The 20992-nt window shown below is 45.0% G+C and overlaps 1 protein-coding gene across 2 annotated transcripts in view; it reads right to left on the reverse strand.

Moving 5' to 3' along the window:
- Positions 1-20992, reverse strand: part of L1CAM (L1 cell adhesion molecule) — a 245188-nt gene that overhangs the window by 22155 nt on the left and 202041 nt on the right. For both annotated transcript variants that reach the window (XM_066580774.1, XM_066580775.1), the window contains 7 exons: positions 19560-19675; positions 17275-17455; positions 15849-15971; positions 6171-6347; positions 4620-4739; positions 3509-3664; positions 583-708 (listed from right to left, as the gene is read on the reverse strand). In XM_066580774.1, the coding sequence (XP_066436871.1) occupies positions 583-708; positions 3509-3664; positions 4620-4739; positions 6171-6347; positions 15849-15971; positions 17275-17455; positions 19560-19675 (999 nt within the window). The remainder of the gene's footprint in view (positions 1-582; positions 709-3508; positions 3665-4619; positions 4740-6170; positions 6348-15848; positions 15972-17274; positions 17456-19559; positions 19676-20992) is intronic.

Here is a 20992-nt window from a genome sequence, read left to right on the forward strand (position 1 = left end):
GCATAAAGACACACCCTGGGGGGTATAATCAGGGAGGACTGGTGTGTGCCAGGGGTTACTGCTAAATTGCTCTGTCTTAGCCGGGATATTTGAATACAGGCCTATGTAAGTGATCTGTATCTTTGCCCTAACTGAAGGAAAGCATGGCTTAAACTCTGCAGGCCCTCTCCATTGACAGAACAGTTGCATGGTACCAAGGAGAAGAAGCTCCCCTTGTAAGGGCTCATTCACATCAGTATTTCCATTTAAAAAGCTCAGCGATGGAATAGTGCAGCATGCCGTGCCATTTCATCCTGTCAATTCTATCAAATTTCTGTCCGGCAACCGAATGGATCTCATTATAGTCAATGGGGTCCATTCAGTACCATTTGGTTCTGTCATATGGCAGTTCCATTCGTCCAGGGGTTGCCATGGAGCAGGAGAATAGAAACACCCAATGCTGATGTGAATGAGGGAGATAATAAAATATAGAAGAACATTGACTTGACTCCATAGAAGAATGACTTTCTGGGGATTGCTGCAGGAAGAAGGTCTGAAATACTGCAAAATGTTTTGTTCCTTTCTCTGGAAAACTGAACTTACCTGAATATTTTCCACCTTTGCTACGTTTGATGAAGCAGATGATGACCAAGATGAGAAGCAGCAGAACAATTGCACTTATTAGACCAATAAACCAGCCCTGTGTCGCAAATCCATTCTTGGGTAGAGCTGTAGACAATAGATAAGGAGATGCAAGGTTAAACATCTATCTATCTATCTATCTATCTATCTATCTATCTATCTCAAATCTATCTATCTCAAATCTATCTATCTCCTATCTATCTATCTTTCTATCTCCTATCTATCTATCTATCCCATATCTATCTATCTCATATCTATCTATCTCATATCTATCTATCTCATATCTATCTATCTATCTATCTATCTCAAATCTATCTATCTCATATCTATCTATCTATCTCAAATCTATCTATCTCATATCTATCTATCTATCTATCTCCTATCTATCTATCTATCTATCTATCTATCTATCTATCTATCTCCTATCTATCTCCTATCTATCTATCTATCTATCTATCTATCTATCTATCTATCTATCTATCTATCCCCTATCTATCTATCTATCTATCTATCTATCTATCTATCTATCTATCTCCTATCTATCTATCTATCTATCTATCTATCTATCTATCTCATATCTATCTATCTATCCCATATCTATCTATCTATCTATCTATCTATCTATCTATCTATCTATCGATCCCATATCTATCTATCTCATATCTATCTATCTATCTATCTATCTATCTATCTCATATCTATCTATCTCATATCTATCTATCTCATATCTATCTATCTCATATCTATCTATCTCATATCTATCTATCTATCTATCTATCTATCTACCTATCTATCTCATATCTATCTATCTATCTATCTATCTATCTATCTATCCATCCCATATCTATCTATCTATTTATCTATCTATCTTCAAGGTAACTCAATTTACAATATTCCAGTACACTGTAGTTAAAGGGGTTATCCAGTTACCGGACATACCCGCTTCAATAGCGCCCCCTGTGTTACAAAATAAAGTGAACTATACTTACCCCTCCACCGCCCTTGGGATCCAGTGCTGCCACCCCACTATGTTCCCGGCATTTGTTGTGCCAGACGATGCCACAAGAAATGAAGTGACTACTACAGCCAATGAGAGGCTAAACATCAGATTCCTGAACTTCTGGCATTATGGCGTTCAAGATATGAGTGCCGATACCAGGAGAATGGGCTCTACCACATTCAGGATTCTGCAAAAGCTGGGTCATAATCAATATGATCACCAGATCCCATAGGGGTGCTTAGCCAGCTTCCCTAGACTTTTAAATGGCATATGATAACATTTTGATAATATGCCATTCAGAAGTCTGGGGAAACTGGCTGACCACCCCTATGGGAACTAGCTATAATCATGCAGCTTTCCCACCTATCAGGATAGGACAATCCAACAATGCAATGAGTGTAAAGGCACAGCCCATCAGTATCCTAGCCCTTAGGGCTCTTTAACCCAAGCGTAGCCATTTTCGTTGGCTGTGTCACGGCCACAGCATTACCGAAAATCGCATGAACAGGCACACAAATCTGCCAGTTGTGCACCCGTTCAGACAGCCCAGGTCCGGCACATATACGCCGAGCCTGGATTGCCGTTGGGTAGGCAGAGACAGTTTAGCTTGCTAAACTGCCTCCCCTTTTCCGCCCCCTCGCCGGCTGTCGGCAACGGAAGGGCACGAAACGGGCGGAAGTTAGTGTGCTAAGCTGCCGCCTACTCTCCGACCCTTGTTGGCTGCTAGCAATGGGAAGGGATGGGACAGGGCAGGAGCTTAGCAACTAGCTCTGCCCCGTCCCGCCGCCTCCCATTGCAAACAGCCATCTAAATAAAATACCCCAAAAACATATTTGGTATTGCTGCTTCCATGGAAGTCCGATCTATCAAAATAACGCATTATTTACTCCCCGCATGGTAAATGTCTTCAGGGGAAAAAAATACATCAGAATTGTGTTTTTTTTTGGCCCTCCTGTCTCCAAAAAAAATTTAATAAAAAGCGATAATCGTTGCATCTAAATGCAGCATAAGAGCTTATTTACACGAGTGTATATCGGTCGGCTGATATACGCTTCCATCTAAGCAGTCCCCCCTTCCCTCCCACTCACCGTCTCTCTGCCTCTCTCCTCCCCTCGGAGCAGTTTGCAATGGGATTGGGCGGGATGGGGTCGCGGCTGAGCTCCTGTCCCTCCCTGCCTCCTGTCTATAGCCAGCAATGGGAGTGGGCGGGACAGAGCTGAGCTTAGATAGGCCCCTCCCAACCCCTCCTATTACAAACGTTGGACTGGAGAAGAGAGGCAGTGAATGGGAGGGAAGGGGAGAACTGCTTAGATGGAAGTGTATAACGGCCAGGCATGAAAACCCGACCGATATACACTTTTGTAAGTAAGCCCTTAAAGACTGTAACCACAAGTTTGTTGAACTGTGTATATTTGAAGCGGCTAAGCTTGAATTTTGGACGGGGTAAAACTTGCTAAATTAGATGATGTGATCACCAACTATTCTTCTCTGCCTTCAATGTTCCTGCCGGGCGTCACCTCTGGTTGGTGCCACCAATATGGCAGCACTTCTTACAGGGCCATGCTCTGTGACCTGTGCAAAAGTCATTGCGCAGAGAGGTAGAGGAGGTGAGCTGTGACCATCACCTACTGTGAATTATGGATTCTATAATATCTATATATAGGTGTTACCCTTTATTGTAATCCTGCCTACGATAATAATGAGAAATAATCTCTACATAATAGGACACATCAGGCTAGTATGAGGCTCAGAGTAAATGCTGCAAGATTTCAGGATGGTTACATGGAAAGTTCTTTTTAAAAAATCACCCAAAATACGGTTAACATGAAAACTTTAACCAATAGGTCTTTTTCTGTTCGCACATACACTTTAGATTTTGTCTCCTACCTGATGGCAAAGCAGTACTCCTTGTTTCCCAAATTTGCTGAAAATTAGTGTGATTTAATGCCAAAAGTCGAACTAAATAATTTTCCTCAGGTTGCAGTTCAACAATGTTAAATACAGCTTCAGATGCATTCACATAATACTGCTGCCAATGGTCACCTGAAAATGAGAATAATGATTATTACATGCTTAGTGAAACCATAATCACTATCTATTGATGGTCTATCCTTGCTCAGGATAGGTCATCCTTAGCAGATCAGCAGGGGTCCATTATTAGGGATCCCCGCCGATCATCTGTTTTCGGGACTGGTGTGTTTGTGCATGTGATGATTTCTGCAGGCAGAAGACAGCTCCGTCCCCACTGCAGTGGCCTGGATTGGTATTGCAGGCCAAGTTGCCTTTCATTTCAATGTAAATTTTGCCTGCAATACTAAACCAGGCCACTGCAGTGGAGACAGAGCTGACTGCTTGCTGCAGAAATCAGCTCAGTGCACGAACGCATCGGTCTAGAGAACAGCTGATTAGTGGTGATTCCTGGAGACAGACCCCTGCAGATCCACTAATGATAACCTATCTTGTGAATAGGTCATAAATAGTTTACAAGTTGACAGCCCAAGTTAGCAGAAAAGAATGCTTTACTCAGGACTCTCATCTATTAGCCACGGTGGAGAGCATTTATTTCACTGGGCAGAGTGTAATTCTTCATTTCCCCTGTGGTGGTGCTGTAGGGAAATTGAACACTTGCTGATGAGTTTCCCCACAGATTACAGTGGATCAATGTGTTTCACAGTAGTGGTACACCCTGTGATTAGTTTCTTATTAGGGGGTGCCCTCCTGGCAAATGTGCATTGTCCAAAATGAAGAACCCATGAAGATTAAAGGGGTTGTATGAGATCAGAAAACAAAAATCTACTTTAAAAAATTGAAGTATGGCCAATCAGCTGGACCAATCTGCACCAAATTTGCCACATAGGTAAATCAGGTACTCTGGCTAACAACTTATGGTAAGTCAGTCTCAAACTGATTGACTATAGCTGTTCTGTTCCCAAATGTGCTGTCTGCATCCATATAAAGTTCAAAATATCCAAGTAAATGATTTTATTTTTTTACTTACTGCTCGTGTTCCTCATCTGAACTTTGAGTTCCACATTTCTCTGTCCATCCAATGGACTCCATCTTATGGTGATACATTTGGATGTTCTTGAAAGTGAAATGTTCAGAATTGGGGGAAACTCTGTAGAGAGAGACATAACCAAATAAATAATTTGATGACAGAAGTTGATTCATGATAAAACTACACATCTACAGAGGATATCAATTTGGTTCCATTGAGAGCTATTGATCAAGTAAGTCTATTGAGCAACGTCAGAAGAAGTTTTTTGACAAACCATAGTCTCTGGTGGAACCATCTCAACTGTATGTATAAAAATAGGTTTTCAGGCCGTATGAATGTTAGGAACCGTTAAACTTGCTATAACTGCTTCTAAATCTTTACCTAATACGATTAGGCCAAGAATTAAGCCATGGGATAGGGAGCACTTATATCCCGTAAGTTCTTTCAATGACCGTAAGTACTTAATAATATCAATACAATCATACGACTTAGAGTATAACCAACTAGACGTGTCTGTTAAATACATATAGCCGGCTTTAGCTGCAACTAGAAGTAAGCCAATTTTAGCTACGGTATAACTTCAAAGTTCTCGTTCTCAAAATGCATGGAAAAAGGAGAAGATAGGGAAAGGGGATGAGTTGAGGGAAGATCAAAAGAACCGAAAAGAGATTAGAAAAGACAAGAGAAAATGAGATGAGAAGAGGTGATGAGGAGAGGAGAAAACTCAGAGAATAAAGAGATTAAAAGAGAGAAGAGAGACAAGGAGAGAAGAAAAATAGAGAGGAGATGAGAACAAGGAAGAAGAGAGGAGATGAGAGAAAAGAGAAGATAGAGAGGAGGTAAAAAGAGAAGAGATGAGAGACAATCATAGAAGAAAAGTAGAGAGGAGTTGAGAGTGAAGAGAAGTTTAAGAAGAGAAAAGCAATGAGAATAAGAAATGAGAGGAGAAGAGAGACAATCAGAGAATTAAAGTAGAGAGCAGAAGAAAATAAGGGAGAAGAGAAGAGATAAGTAGAAACAGAAGAGGAGAGGAGAAAAGTAATCAGAGAATAAGAAAGGAGATGAAAAAGAAGCGGGAAGAGAGGCAATCGAAGAAGAAAAGCAAAGAGAAGAGAATAACGGAAAATAATAAAGAGAGAAGAAGAGAACAGAAGAAAAGAGACGATTAAGAGGAGCTGACGAAGTGAATAAGGGAGAAGAGGGGAGATGAGAAGAGAGAAGTAGAGAGGATAGGAAAGGAGATGAAAAGAGGAGGAGTAAAACAATCAGATGAAGAGTAGAGAAGAGGATAAAAGAGTACAGGGGACCATAGAGAAGAAGAAGAGAAGGGGATGAGCAGAGAAGAAGATTGGTAGAGAAAAGAAGAGTGTGGAAAGTAGTGGAGATTACAAGAGAGAAGAATAAAGAAGACAGCAGATTAGAAAATGAGAGGGGGTGAGAGAAGGGGACACTGAAGAAACGGTGAGGATCTCTATATGAAGTTGTATACAGATCATACTCCTTTATTATTTGGGGGGCAGATGTACGTCCAACCACCTCCATCTTTCTTACCTAGTTCTTTCATTGTGCTGCCTTCTATCTCAACAGGTAAACTTTCTCTTGCAGAGTTCTTGGCATACACATAGAACTTGTAGGTGTCTTTGCTACTCATGTTGTAGAATGTCCAATTCTGCTGAGATGGGTCATTGATTGTTTGCAGCAGAAACGAGTCAGTGTGATCCTTGCTCACTGCGTGAAGACAGACGTTGTCAAGTAAATAACAAAGTCACAATATCTTTACATTACTTTAGAATCTGGAGGCTCTCTCTTGTTGGGACATGACATGACAGCAGCGATAATATGATTAGTGGGGTGAAATACTGAGTACAGTACACGTTACAAGAAAATCCAGTTAGAAACAGGCTTTCCATCATGTCGTAGTTTTTAGAGGGTAAGAAAAAGCACGGAAACTCAAGAATCTGAACTGTTTAGTCCATCTCGATAATTGATGATACCCTGTAACGGGATATGAACATAGAAGGAGAACCCACCCAGCGGTTCACCACTATGGCAGAGAGCCACTAACGAGTAGCAACTCTCTTTCTGGAAGACCATGTCTGTTCAGGTGTTACAACAGCATTTCAATGGCCACATGCAATATCAATGATGACTACACTGGGCAAATTAACTGCTCGCAGGTGGAAACCACAAATCCTTATACCCTAGAAGTCAATAGAAGTAGTATAAGGTCTCCTACACACTTGCAATTGCGATATCGCTACGTTTTTTAACGCACATGTCAATAGGACTTTTTTCAATATCAACCCCTTCAAGACCAGAGATTTTGCAGTTAGGACGACACCCGACTGCAACAGCCCCGATCGGAAATGACTCTGATCACAGCTGTTAACCCTTTAAATGTTATTGTCAGTTTAGACAGCAGCATTTAAATATCCCGATCAATCCAGATTTAAATGCCCCGTATGGCCCACCTGCGATATCCATAAAGGTCCAGTTTATTAAAATATCACATTATTAATTCCTCATGGCTAACTCCATCGGAAAAAAATACACAATGGTAGAATTGTGCTCTACGTCTTCAAGAAAGATGGAATAAAAAACAATTAAAAAGTTGTAAGTTTGCCAAATTGGTGCCAAAACAAAATACAGGTCGCCCTGCAAAAATGAGTCCTCAGACATCCCCATCTTAGGAAAACTAAAAACGTTATAAAGTTATGGAGGTCCAAATATGACAGCAGAAAGCAATTCTTTTTTAATGGTATTTTATTTATATTAAGTATTAATATGTAAAGAAACCACTAGATAAATTAGCATCATGAACGCCGTAAAAACAAAATCTAACCAAAATGGCGCAATTGTGTTTCCCATTTCGCCCCACTTACAAATTTTTAAAATTCTTCCAATACATTGTATGATATGTTAAATGCTACCACAGAAAAATCCAAATAGTATATTTCAAGGGAAAACAAAGCTGATTTAAAGTGAAAAAAAGATTTTCTTGCCTTTATTGGATTAGCGCCTCTCTAGAGATGAGCGAGCACCAAAATGCTCGGGTGCTCGTTACTCGGGACGCAAATTTCGCGATGCTCGAGGGTTCGTTTCGAGTAACGAACCCCATTGAAGTCAATGGGCGACCCGAGCATTTTTGTATATCGCCGATGCTCGCTAAGGTTTCCATTTGTGAAAATCTGGGCAATTCAAGAAAGTGATGGGAACGACACAGCAACGGATAGGGCAGGCGAGGGGCTACATGTTGGGCTGCATCTCAAGTTCACAGGTCCCACTATTAAGCCACAATAGTGGCAAGAGTGGGCCTCACCCCAACAACTTTTACTTCTGAAAAGCCCTCATTAGCAATGCATACCTTAGCTAAGCACCACACTACCTCTAACAAAGCACAATCACTGCCTGCATGACACTCCGCTGCCACTTCTCCTGTGTTACATGCTGCCAAACCCCCCCTGCACGACCCAGTGTCCACAGCGCACACCAAATTGTCCCTGCGCAGCCTTCAGCTGCCCTCATGCCACACCACACTCATGTCTATTTATAAGTGCGTCTGCCATGAGGAGGAACCGCAGGCACACACTGCAGAGGGTTGGCACGGCTAGGCAGCGACTCTCTTTAAAAGGGGCGGGGCGATAGCCCACAATGCTGTACAGAAGCAATGAGAAATATAATCCTGTGCCACCGCCATCAGGAGCTGCACACGTGGGCATAGCAATGGGGAACCTATGTGCCACACACTATTCATTCTGTCAAGCTGTCTGCATGCCCCAGTCAGACCGCGTTTTTTTATAAATAGTCACAGGCAGGTACAACTCCGCAATGGGAATTCCGTGTGCACCCACAACATGGGTGGCTCCCTGGAACCCACCGGCTGTACATAAATGTATCTCATTGCAGTGCCCTGGACAGCAGAGCTAACGTCAGATTAAATGCAGGTGGGCTTCGGCCCACACTGCATGCCCCAACCTGACCGGGCTTTTTAATTCATAGACACAGGCAGGTACAACTCCCTATTGTGAAGTCCCTGTGGACCCACAGCATGGGTGGCTCCCTGGAACCCACCGGCGGTACATAAATATATCCCATTGCAGTGCCCATCACAGCTGAGGTAATGTCATGTTTAATGCAGGTGGGCTTCGGCCCACACTGCATGCCCCAGTCAGACTGGGGTTCTTTAGAAGTGGACACATGCAGTTACAACTCCGTGTGGACCGACAGCATGAGTGGGTGCCAGGAAGCCACCGGCGGTACATAAATATATCCCATTGCAGTGCCCAGCACAGCTGATGTAACGTCAGCTGTAATGCAGGTGGGCAAAAAATGAATTGGATTACACTGTAGGCGAGGGCCCTAAAAAATTGGTGTACCAACAGTGCTAATGTACCTCAGAAAAATTGCCCATGCCCAACCAAGAGGGCAGGTGAAACCCCTTTATCGCTTTGGTTAATGTGGCTTAATTTGTAACTAGGCCTGGAGGCAGCCCAGTTAAAATAAAAATTGGTTCAGGTGCAAGTTTCAACGCTTTAATGAGCATTGAAACGTATAAAAATTGTTTACAAAAATTATATGACTGAGCCTTGTGGGGCTAAGAAAAATTGCCAGTTCGGCGTGATTACGTGAGGTTTCAGGAGGAGGAGCAGGAGGAGGAGGATGAATATTATACACAGATTGATGAAGCTAAAAGGTCCCCGTTTTGGATGGTGAGAGAGAACGATGCTTCCATCCGCGGGTGCAGCCTACGTATTGTTTAGGTACCGCTGCTGTCCGCTGGTGGAGAAGAGAAGTCTGGGGAAATCCAGGCTTTGTTCATCTTGATGAGTGTAAGCCTGTCAGCACTGTCGGTTGACAGGTGGGTACGCTTATCCGTGATGATTCCCCCAGCCGCACTAAACACCCTCCCTGACAAGACGCTAGCCGCAGGACAAGCAAGCACCTCCAGGGCATACAGCGCGGGTTCAGGCCACGTGTCCAGCTTCGACACCCAGTAGTTGTAGGGGGCAGAGGCGTCACGGAGGACGGTCGTGCGATCGGCTACGTACTCCCTCACCATCCTTTTACAGTGCTCCCGCCGACTCAGCCTTGACTGGGGAGCGGTGACACAGTCTTGCTGGGGAGCCAAAAAACTGTCAAAGGCCTTAGAGAGTGTTCCCCTGCCTGTGCTGTACATGCTGCCTGATCTCCGAGCCTCCCCTGCTACCTGGCGCTCAGAACTGCGCCTTCTGCCACTAGCGCTGTCGGATGGGAATTTTACCATCAACTTGTCCGCCAGGGTCCTGTGGTATAGCATCACACTCGAACCCCTTTCCTCTTTGGGTATGAGAGTGGAAAGGTTCTCCCTATACCGTGGGTCGAGCAGTGTGTACACCCAGTAATCCGTAGTGGCCAGAATGTGTGTAACGCGAGGGTCACGAGAAAGGCATCCTAACATGAAGTCCGCCATGTGTGCCAGGGTACCTGTACGCAACACATGGCTGTCCTCACTAGGAAGATCACTTTCAGGATCCTCCTCCTCCTCAGGCCATACACGCTGAAAGGATGACAGGCAAGCAGCATGGGTACCCTCAGCAGTGGGCCAAGCTGTCTCTTCCCCCTCCTCCTCATCCTCCTCATGCTCCTCCTCCTCCTCCTCAACGCGCTGAGATATAGACATGAGGGTGCTCTGACTATCAAGCAACATACTGTCTTCCCCCGCCTCCGTTTCTGAGCGCAAAGCGTCTGCCTTTATGCTTTGCAGGGAACTTCTCAAGAGGCATAGCAGAGGAATGGTGATGCTAATGATTGCAGCATCACCGCTCACCATCTGGGTAGACTCCTCAAAGTTTCCAAGGACCTGACAGATGTCTGCCAATCATGCCCACTCTTCTGTAAAGAATTGAGGAGGCTGACTCCCGCTACGCCGCCCATGCTGGAGTTGGTATTCCACTATAGCTCTACGCTGCTCATAGAGCCTGGCCAACATGTGGAGCGTAGAGTTCCACCGTGTGGGCACGTCGCACAGCAGTCGGTGCACTGGTAGATTAAACCGATGTTGCAGGGTGCGCAGGGTGGCAGCGTCCGTGTGGGACTTCCAGAAATGTGCGCTGAGCCGGCGCACCTTTCCGAGCAGGTCTGACAAGCATGGGTAGCTTTTCAGAAAGCGCTGAATCACCAAATTAAAGACGTGGGCCAGGCATGGCACGTGCGTGAGGCTGCCGAGCTGCAGAGCCGCCACCAGGTTACGGCCGTTGTCACACACGACCATGCCCGGTTGGAGGCTCAGCGGCGCAAGCCAGCGGTCGGTCTGTTCTGTCAGACCCTGCAGCAGTTCGTGGACCGAGTGCCTCTTCTCTCCTAAGCTGAGCAGTTTCAGCACGGCCTGCTGATGCTTGCCCACCGCTGTGCTGCCACGCCGCGCGACACCGACTGCTGGCGACGTGCTGCTGCTGACACATCTTGATTGCGAGACATAGGTTGCATTGGAGGAGGAGGAGGAGGGTGGTTTAGTGGAGGAAGCATACACCGCCGCAGATACCACCACCGAGCTGGGGCCCGCAATTCTGGGGGTGGGTAGGACGTGAGCAGTCCCAGGCTCTGACTCTGTCCCAGCCTCCACTAAATTCACCCAATGTGCCGTCAGGGAGATATAGTGGCCCTGCCCACCTGTGCTTGTCCACGTGTCCGTTGTTAAGTGGACCTTGGCAGTAACCGCGTTGGTGAGGGTGCGTACAATGTTGCGGGAGACGTGGTCGTGCAGGGCTGGGACGGCACATCGGGAAAAGTAGTGGCGACTGGGAACTGAGTAGCGCAGGGCTGCCGCCGCCATCATACCTTTGAAAGCCTCCGTTTCCACAACCCTATACGGCAGCATCTCCAGGCTGATCAATTTGGCTATGTGCACGTTTAACACTTGAGCGTATGGGTGCGAGGCGGCGTACTTGCTCTTGCGCTCAAACACTTGCGCTAGCGACGGCTAGACGGTGCGCTGAGAGACATTGGTGGATGGGGCCGAGGACAGCGGAGGTGAGGGTGTGGGTGCAGGCCAGGAGACGGTAGTGCCTGTGTCCTGAGAGGGGTGTTGGATCTCAGTGGCAGGTTGGGGCACAGGGGGAGAGGCAGTGGTGCAAACCGCAGGCGCTGAACGGCCTTCGTCCCACCTTGTGGGGTGCTTGGCCATCATATGTCTGCGCATGCTGGTGGTGGTGAGGCTGGTGGTGGTGGCTCCCCGGCTGATCTTGGCGCGACAAAGGTTGCACACCACTGTTCGTCTGTCGTCTGCACTCTCAATGAAAAACTGCCAGACCTTTGAGCACCTCGGCCTCTGCAGGGTGGCATGGCGCGAGGGGGCGCTTTGGGAAACAGTTGGTGGATTATTCGGTCTGGCCCTTCCTCTACACCTGGCCACCGCACTGCCTCTTCCAACCTGCCCTGCTGCTGCACTTGCCTCCCCCTCTGAAGACCTGTCCTCAGTAGGCTTAGCAAACCAGGTGGGGTCAGTCACCTCATAGTCCTGCTGCTCTTCCTCCGAATCCTCTGTGCGCTCCTCCCTCGGACTTACTGCAATTACTACTACCTGAGTGATAGACAACTGTGTCTCATTGTCGTCGTCCTCCTCACCCACTGAAAGCTCTTGAGACAGTTGCCGGAAGTCCCCAGCCTCATCCCCCGGACCCCGGGAACTTTCCAAAGGTTGGGCATCGGTCACGACAAACTCCCCCGGTGGGATAGGAACCATTGCTGCCCATTCTGGGCAGGGGCCGAGAACAGTTCCTGGGAGTCTGCCTGCTTCTCAGAATGTGTCATTGTAATGGAGTGAGGAGGCTGGGAGGAAGGAGGAGCAGCAGCCAGAGGATTCAGAGTTGCAGCAGTGGACGGTGCAGAACTCTGGGTGGTCAATAGATTGCTGGATGCCATCCACGTCAGGACCTGCTCACGCTGCTCATTTTCTAATAAAGGTCTACCGCGTGGACCCATTAATTGTGAGATGAATGTGGGGACGCCAGAAACGTGCCTTTCTCCTAGTCCCACAGCAGTGGGCTGCGATACACCTGGATCAGGAGCTCGGCCTGTGCCCACACCCTGACTTGGGCCTCCGCGTCCTCGCCTGCGTCCACGTCCTCTAGGCCTACCCCTACCCCTCAGCATGGTGTATTACCAGTAGTGCAGAAACAGAACGCTGTAATTAAATGTGCCGCTTATTGGCCTGTGGTTGGAGGCTGACTTCGCTTACGGAACGCACAGCAGAGCCAGGAAAGAATTTTGCGCAAGCCTGCTGTAACACTTAGCTGGCTGCGTATTAATTAGGACTACTACCCCCAGCAGAGACGCAGTACAGTCAGGACGGTCACAGGCAGCCCAAATAGATTTTTTTGTCCCAAATTTTTTTGGAAAAGCCCACTGCCTATATAGACAGTATATGTCTTTCACCTTTTTTACTGTCCCTGCCTCAGCACTACTGGCCCTATACTATGTAAAATTACTGCAGACTGTTTCCCTCTGGACAGGATGACAGCGGTGATGTAACGGGCAACGCAGAGCCAGGAAAGAATTTTGCGCAAGCCTGCTGTAACACTTAGCTGGCTGCGTATTAATTAGGACTACTACCCCCAGCAGAGACGCAGTACACTCAGGACGGTCACAGGCAGCCCAAATAGATTTTTTTGTCCCAAATTTTTTGGGAAAAGCCCACTGCCTATATAGACAGTATATGTCTTTCACCTTTTTCACTGTCCCTGCCTCAGCACTACTGGCCGTATACTATGTAAAATTACTGCAGACTGAGGACGCAATGCTTTGCACGGCCGATATACAAAAAAAAAAAAAAATGTGCAACACTGCAAAAAGCAGCCTCAACAGTACTGCACACGGTCAGATGTGGCCCTAAGAAGGACCGTTGGGGTTCTTGAAGCCTAAAATCACTCCTAACACTCTCCCTATAGCAGCTCCAGCAAGACAGCACTTTCCCTGAGCTATGTCAGAATGCATCTGTGGCGAGCCGCGGGAGGGGCCGATTTATATACTCGGGTGACACCTGATCTCGCCAGCAACTCACTGCAGGGGGGTGGTATAGGGCTGGAATATCACAGGAGGAAGTTGTAATGCCTTCCCTGTCTTTCTATTGGCCATAAAAGCGCGCTAACGTCTCAGAGATGAAAGTGAAAGTAATTCGAACATCGCGTGGTACTCGTCTCGAGTAACGAGCATCTCGAACACGCTAATACTCGAACGAGTATCAAGCTCGGACGAGTACGTTCGCTCATCTCTACGCCTCTCATATCAGAGTAAAATTCGGACGCCTTTCGATCCAACCTAGGTGACCAAGGTTCTGGGTTGACCGAGACGCGTTGAATACTATTTGTTTATTACCGCTGGAGACTGGGCAGAGATGCTGCATATGTGAGAAAGTCTTGCCATGATCAGACTGAATGGTACGGGGAGCGTGCTGGTGAGCAATATTTTTTGTTTATCTACTTTGCATTGAAAAATACAACTTGCCCCACAAAACAAGCCCTCATGTAGATATGTCATCTGAAAAATAAAAAAGTTATGAAAGTTTTTTTAAAGTGGGAATACAGGAACTGTGGAATGTGACCTGGATGCAGGTGCATCAATGACCCTTGGTCATTAAAGGGTTAATGTATCAGATAATGTACTGAAAAACTTAAAAAAAAATATCATGGCGTTAAATGGAAAAAAAACTGCAATTGTTACTTTTCTTGGAGGTGTGCAAGGGGGGGGGGGGGGGGGAGCAGATTTTCAGACATTCATGTTGCCAACAAAAATGACGTATAAACTTTGTATCAGTATAAGGGCTTATTTACACGAGCGTATATCGGTCGGCATTTTCACTTAGCTTAGCTCGTCCCACCTACTCCCATTGCAAACAGCTCGGAGGGCAGGAGAACAGCAGAGAGTCGGTGAGTGGGAGGAAAGGGGGGGACTGCTTAGATGGAAGCGTATGTCGGCTGGCCGTGAAAACAACGGCCGATACACACTCGTGTAAATAAGCACTTAGTGTTACCATGCGGCGGCTGCGGGTCCTCCCTGTTCCATCTTGGTACGCCAGTCCTCCCTCTCGGTCCTTAGTTGCCTGCCTGGGGTTAGCGAGGAGTGGAGGCAAGTAGGCAGGGACAGGGGTTGCGGGTGAGTTCTAGGGCAACCCGGGCTGGCGCATCATCGGGTAGGATACCGTAACACTTAGAGCTTATTCCCACGAGCGTATATCGGCTGGCGTTTCATGGGCGGCCGATATATGCTTCCTTCCTCATCATCGTCTCTCTGCTTCTCTCTTCCCCTCCGAGCGGTTTGCAATGGGAGTGGGCGGGATGGGAAGGGGGGGAGCTAAGCTCACCGCCCCTTGTCCACAGCCAGCCATGGGAGTGGGCGGGACAGAGGAGAGCTTAGCTTCACCCTATCACGCTCCTTCCCATTTCAAACGCCGGAGTGGAGGGGAAAGGCAGAGGGGCGGTGAGGAAAAGAGAAGAGGTGGACTGCTCAGATGGAAGAGTATATCGGCTGGCTGTGAAAACACAACCGATATATGCTTGTGTAAATAAGCCCTAATTGTAGTGATACTAAATTTATACAGTTTCTGTTGCCACATTCTGCGACTCATAATTTTTAAATTTTTTTTATCAGTTTGGCTGTGTGAAGGTTTGAATTTTGTGTGGTAAGCTGCAGTTATTATTACAATGTTGGGGTATATAAATCTTTTTGATCGCTACTTATTCAATTTTTTGAGCAGCCAGGATAACAAAAAAAAATGCAATTTGGGCTTTCTGTACTTATTGTGGTGTGCACTTTGCTTTTTTTTTAATTGTGTTTTTTATTTTAATTATTAGATTTTTATGAGAAAAATGGGACAGGGGCGAGTTTGAACTTTCCATCCTTTTTAACTATTTAAAATGCTGTATTAAACCCTTTTATACACTTTTATTTAATCCCCGCAGGGGACATGAACTTGCGATCATTTGATCGCTTATATTATATACTACAATACTTCAGTATTGCAGTATATAGTAGTTTTTACTGTTGTCCATCAAGCCCTGTCACAGACAGAGCTTCATAAGTATCAATGGCAGCACTGGGAGCCTTAACTAGGTTTCAGGCTACCTTGCTGACCCATCTGCACACAACGTAAATTTACGTATAATGGTCATGAAGTGGTTAACCATGACTGGAAATAAATATGTATGAAGTAGCATCATTAACTGTGACACACTAATTATGAAAATAGGAACTTACCTAGATGGTGAGAAATTTTATAGCCTGTTATGATTCCATTGGGGTGTTCAGGTGGCCCCCAAAATAGTGCCAAAGAAGTATCAGAAAGGCGCTCAACACGCAGACTAGTGGGTGGTGATGGAACTGCAAAAAACACAAGAGTTAAGGATCTGAATGCTAAACCAGCAGAAATAATAATAATAGCAATAACTATAAAGATGATGATAAAAACACAACAGTTGTATCCAAAAGTGTTTCTGCCCTCTTGAGCTGTAAGAATTAGCATATGTTTACACATAGCGGAAAATTCTAAGGCAAATTCCGCAGAATTTCCGCAACCAAAGCAAAGTCAAAACCATTGGTGCAGATTTTGACCCAAATTCAATTGCTTACCTACAGCTGATTTCACAAGAATAAGAAAATATATATACTCACCTCTCTGCCACTGTCGGGTTCGGCGTGTCTAGCCTTTTGGTCCCCAACACTGTACTGAAGTTCTTTCAACAGGTTGTGTCTGATTGGCTGAGCGCTGTGACCAATTACAGGCAGCAGTCAGCTGTCATTTAATGAATGGCTGAGCACTGCCTGAGATTGGCTGAGCGCTCAGCCAATCACACACAGGCCTTTCAGGAGGCGGGGATTTTAAATCCCCGCCTGCTGAAAGAGCTTCAGTACAGTTCCGGCGAGTCAAGCTGCTATACACCCCGAGCCCTGACAGAGGCGGAGAGGTGAGTATATAAATTTTTTTGTTTTTTACAGAAGCTAGGGATGATTTTTAGGGAAGAGCCAAGATTTCATACACTGACAGCCTTGTGGTGTGGAGAGCATATCGAGAATGGCATGATTGAGAAAAGCACCCAGTCAAAGGGGATCCTGTTGGTGTAAGCAACTCGTCGACAAAAGGAGTCAGAAGAAGATGTCAAGAATTGTTCTGATGAGAATGTAGTGCACAGTCAAGTCCAATAGTCAGTGATAGTCCAGCCAACATGTCCAAATGTACAACTCATCATTCCTTTGCACAGATGGGCTACAATAGCAGTTGACCAGTTCCTGCGCCATTTTAAGAGAAGCAGAAAAGCGAGACTCCAGCGGGCAAAAAAGCACAAAAATTGTATCACTGAGCAGTGGAAAACCTCACCTGTTCAGATGAATCCAGATTTCTGCTGCACCATGCTGATAAAAGGATCAGTATTTGGTGCAAGCAGCATGAATTGATGAACCCTTCATGTCAGGTGTGAACTGTTCACGTAGGTGGAGGTGAAGTATTGGTATGGGGAATGTGTTTTTGGCATACCTTGGATCCCCTGATAACTGTGAATGGAAGGCACAAGTTCTGTAGGCCAAAAAAGGTCCAACCTGCTGCTAGATGAAGTCTCGAATAAAGTGGCCAATCAGTGTTGAACTTAATGCTTCATATACATTATATGTCTTGTATCTGAGAACTTACCTCCCTCTTCTGTCCGAATTGTCTGTGTCTCACTTCCAGCACCCTCTCCTTTCCCATTAAGAACATGGACTGTCACTGAATAGTTGGTGAAAGGCTTCAGACCGGAGATGGATGTATGGGTAGAATCTCCATGCACGATTAACTTGTTTCTGTGCTTTTCATTTTGAGCAATGTATTGCACCTACGAGGAAATAATGACAACTTGTGTGATAAAGCCACTTCTACATGTATAATATTGGTTATACATGGAAATCAAGTGTTCAAATTTATTCCTTAGGGACAATGTAAGATCTACTCTTAGCCTGAGCATTGTTGTTTGCTCTTCCTTCATGCTCTACAATGCAGCACTGATTGTTCACAATGATGACAGTGTATAACCAAAGCGCACTGTTACATGATCTCCATGTCCAGGAATGGAGTTCTAATTTCAATTCTATCGAGCTTGGGTGTATTGGAAACCATAAGCATCCTATGGATGGATTTAACCCCTTAACAGTCACATTAAATTTGGAATAACCCTTCCGAGAATTCATAAATACTTAAGAACCAGTAAATCCGCTTCCCATTTGTGTTCCGGTGGCCATAGCTTTTTTACTTTTCATCAGTATAGCTGTATGACAGCTTGTATTTTGCTGGATGAATTCTAGTTTTTACAGGAATCAATTTTGGGAACATATCATGTATTAAATAACTTTTATTAATATTTTTGCTGGGGGACAATGGAGAAAAAAAATATATCACCATTGTTTCTTGGGACTCATTTTTGCAGCATTCTGCACGTGGTATAAGTATTATATTAACTTTGTTCAACGGGTCATTATGATTATGATAACACCAATGTTATAGAAGTTTTATCAGGTTTTACTACTTTTGCACAATTTTAATCCTTTTTTTCCACAAAAACGCTTTTTGTGTGTCGCCAAATTCCAAGACCAAAGTTATTTTAATTTCCCATCAATTGAGCTGTATAAGGGTTTGTTTTTTTGTGGGACGACTTGTAATGTTTTTTTATTGGCATCATTTGAGGTATATATATATATATATATATATATATATATATATATATATATATATGACTTTTTAATTATTATTGTTCTATGTCTTGCCAGAGCAAGATAAATAGAAAACTGCAGTCTTCTGTTTTATGTTTATTTTTTTTAAAGAAATTGATAGATAAATAATGCATTATTTTATAATACAAGTTGGTACAGATGTGGAGATATCAATTATGTGTTGTTTTTTTTATTTTGTTCTGTTTATTTTTTTCAATATTTAAGGCCTTGTATAAAGGGAAAAGAAACTTTTACATTCTTTTTACTATAAAAACGCTTAGATGCCACAGTTAGCAATGACTGCGCCCTCTGCAGAGTGAAACAGTGTAGAGCAGTGATCTTTCTAGGGAAAGAAAACATACGGTATTGGACAATAAGAGAGCAAATATGCTCTTTGATTGATGGGGGTGATAACATGAGCAAAAATTCATGTAGCTTCTCCCCCTAGGACTAGGAGAGAGACAGAAGGATCACAGAGCTTCTCTGCTGCTGGTCTCCCCTTCCTCTCTCTTTCTTTCTGCTTTGCACACAGAGAAATGTGACAGTCGTAAATTCAGTATTCCCAACCCCACTTCAAATGGATGTAGCTCCGATTCTGCAAGAATCTTGGCTTTAAAATGACACAAAAGGCATGTCAGCAGCACTGATAGAACCAAAGCTAAAGCCATTTGAACGAGCTCTGGTTGTCCAAAACTGTAATGATCTTTTCCTGCAGAGCGACTAGAGCTCTTTCTACTCGGTAGAAAGTAGGGAGGGGCAAAACATTACAATGAAGTTGTCACAATGAGGTGGAGCTTGGTGTTCCTCCTTAAAGGGGCTATCCTAAGTTTTAAACTTATCCACAATCCACAGAATATAAGATAAGTGCCTGATCAGTGAGGGTCTGACCACTGGTGCTCCCACGGGGTCCCATGTCTACCCCATCCCAATATGAATGGATTTCTCATCTAGCATGTTTGGTGCTACTCAATTCATCTCCACAGCACTGCTGATTTTCTTCAAAAGTCCATTCGTTCGCTGCTACAGATGTAGCAAGGGTTAACTTAAGGTACAATTTATCATGTTAACTTATTGCAAAGTACTCCAACAATGTAAATCGCATCATCACGATATGCCAGTCATGTTGACAATTGCTAGATCTGTACATCCATATGAACTTACACGTGACCACTGTTCTCATTATCGGGAAAAAGTTTAAAAATTGGGACAACCACTTAAAGAAGTTTTACTTACCACAAATCCCTTTAGTCTGCCATTTAATCCTTCCTTCTGCACCGGTAACCACGCCACTTTGATCACGCTGTCATTAAAAGCCTCTAATCCTATATTTTCAGGTATAACGTTGGGAACTGCAAAGAGGATTGAAACCTAGTGAAAGGTTATTGAACATTTACATATGGTAGAGCGCTCAGTAAAGTCAGAACAGTTTATAATTGGCACTCTTCTAGGGTGAGTTCGCCTGCAGAATGTGTGGAGAACTTCCGCAACAAGCTACAGTCCAGTGTAAGTGAATGGGTTTTAATAAGCCCCATTAACTCAAAAACCCACTGCGGAAAATAGCCATTCTGTGGATTTCCAATTCTGTTGCAGAAGTGCGATAGATTTGCACTACAGATTTCATTCAGTGCAATGAGTGAATTCCGGGTGAAAATCCGCACCAAAATCCACACACAGATTTTGGGGCGAATTTACTCTGCGATGTGTGATCACTCCCTTAGAGGGGTTGTCTCCAGGCTTCCCTGGATTCAATCCTGGGATTACGTCTGAATCCAAAAAATAGAATTTACATGGAACTCTAGGATTGAACTCAATCACTCAAACACCTTTGGTGTCAGTTATGTCCAAAACCTTCAGCCTTTTTTCTCAGTTACCGGCCAGATGCAGGGTTTAGTTGCTCCATACTTCCCTCATCGCTGCCTCCTACTACTTGCGGTGCTTGGCTGCCACAGCGACGGATCGCGGCCACGTCAGCCGGCGGCGTCTTGCCGCTGGTTGGCAATGGTTGGTGCCCCGCGCCAGGGCTCCACTGCGCATGCGCGAGATCGCGAGAACAGGGTGGAGTACGTGCAGCGATACAGAATGCTCATTGGAGGTATGGTGACCAGCCCCTCTGATTGGGAGGCGTGTCTGACGCGATATAAACCCCAGTGTGGGGTTTACTTACCATCTATGCCCATTTATCAAACAGCCACCGTGCTGTGTAGCTCTGTCTGTATAATCACATCCATCCTGATGACACTGCTAACAATAGTATAGTGGCAGAAACGCGTCGATGGGTTCTGGTTAATACCTAATGTGACCATTATCAGGTTTAGCTCTTAGCGAACTCTAGGATTGAACTCAATCACTCAAATGGAGACCATTAAGGTTTTGTTGCCTGAAGGGGCTACCCTAAGAGGTTAAAATGTTGTTACAAAGATGGACTGTGGTTTGCTATAAAGATTGTGCCCAAATCACTGCGTGTGCCAAAACATGTGCCAAATTTCGGTAGATTGGAACTGAGCATGCTCAGTAAGAACATTCCAGAGGTTGCGGCTCTGGGACATTTTTGTGCTGAATCACAGTGAACAGTGCTGAGCAGAAGCAGGTGGAGGTGCTGCAGAAGCAGGGATTTAAATTGCTTCTGGATCTGCCGAGAAAAGACAGTGACCAGAGGCTGGCTGGAG

This window comes from Eleutherodactylus coqui, chromosome 10 (assembly GCF_035609145.1).
Source record: "Eleutherodactylus coqui strain aEleCoq1 chromosome 10, aEleCoq1.hap1, whole genome shotgun sequence".
NCBI classification, from domain to species: Eukaryota; Metazoa; Chordata; class Amphibia; order Anura; family Eleutherodactylidae; genus Eleutherodactylus; species Eleutherodactylus coqui.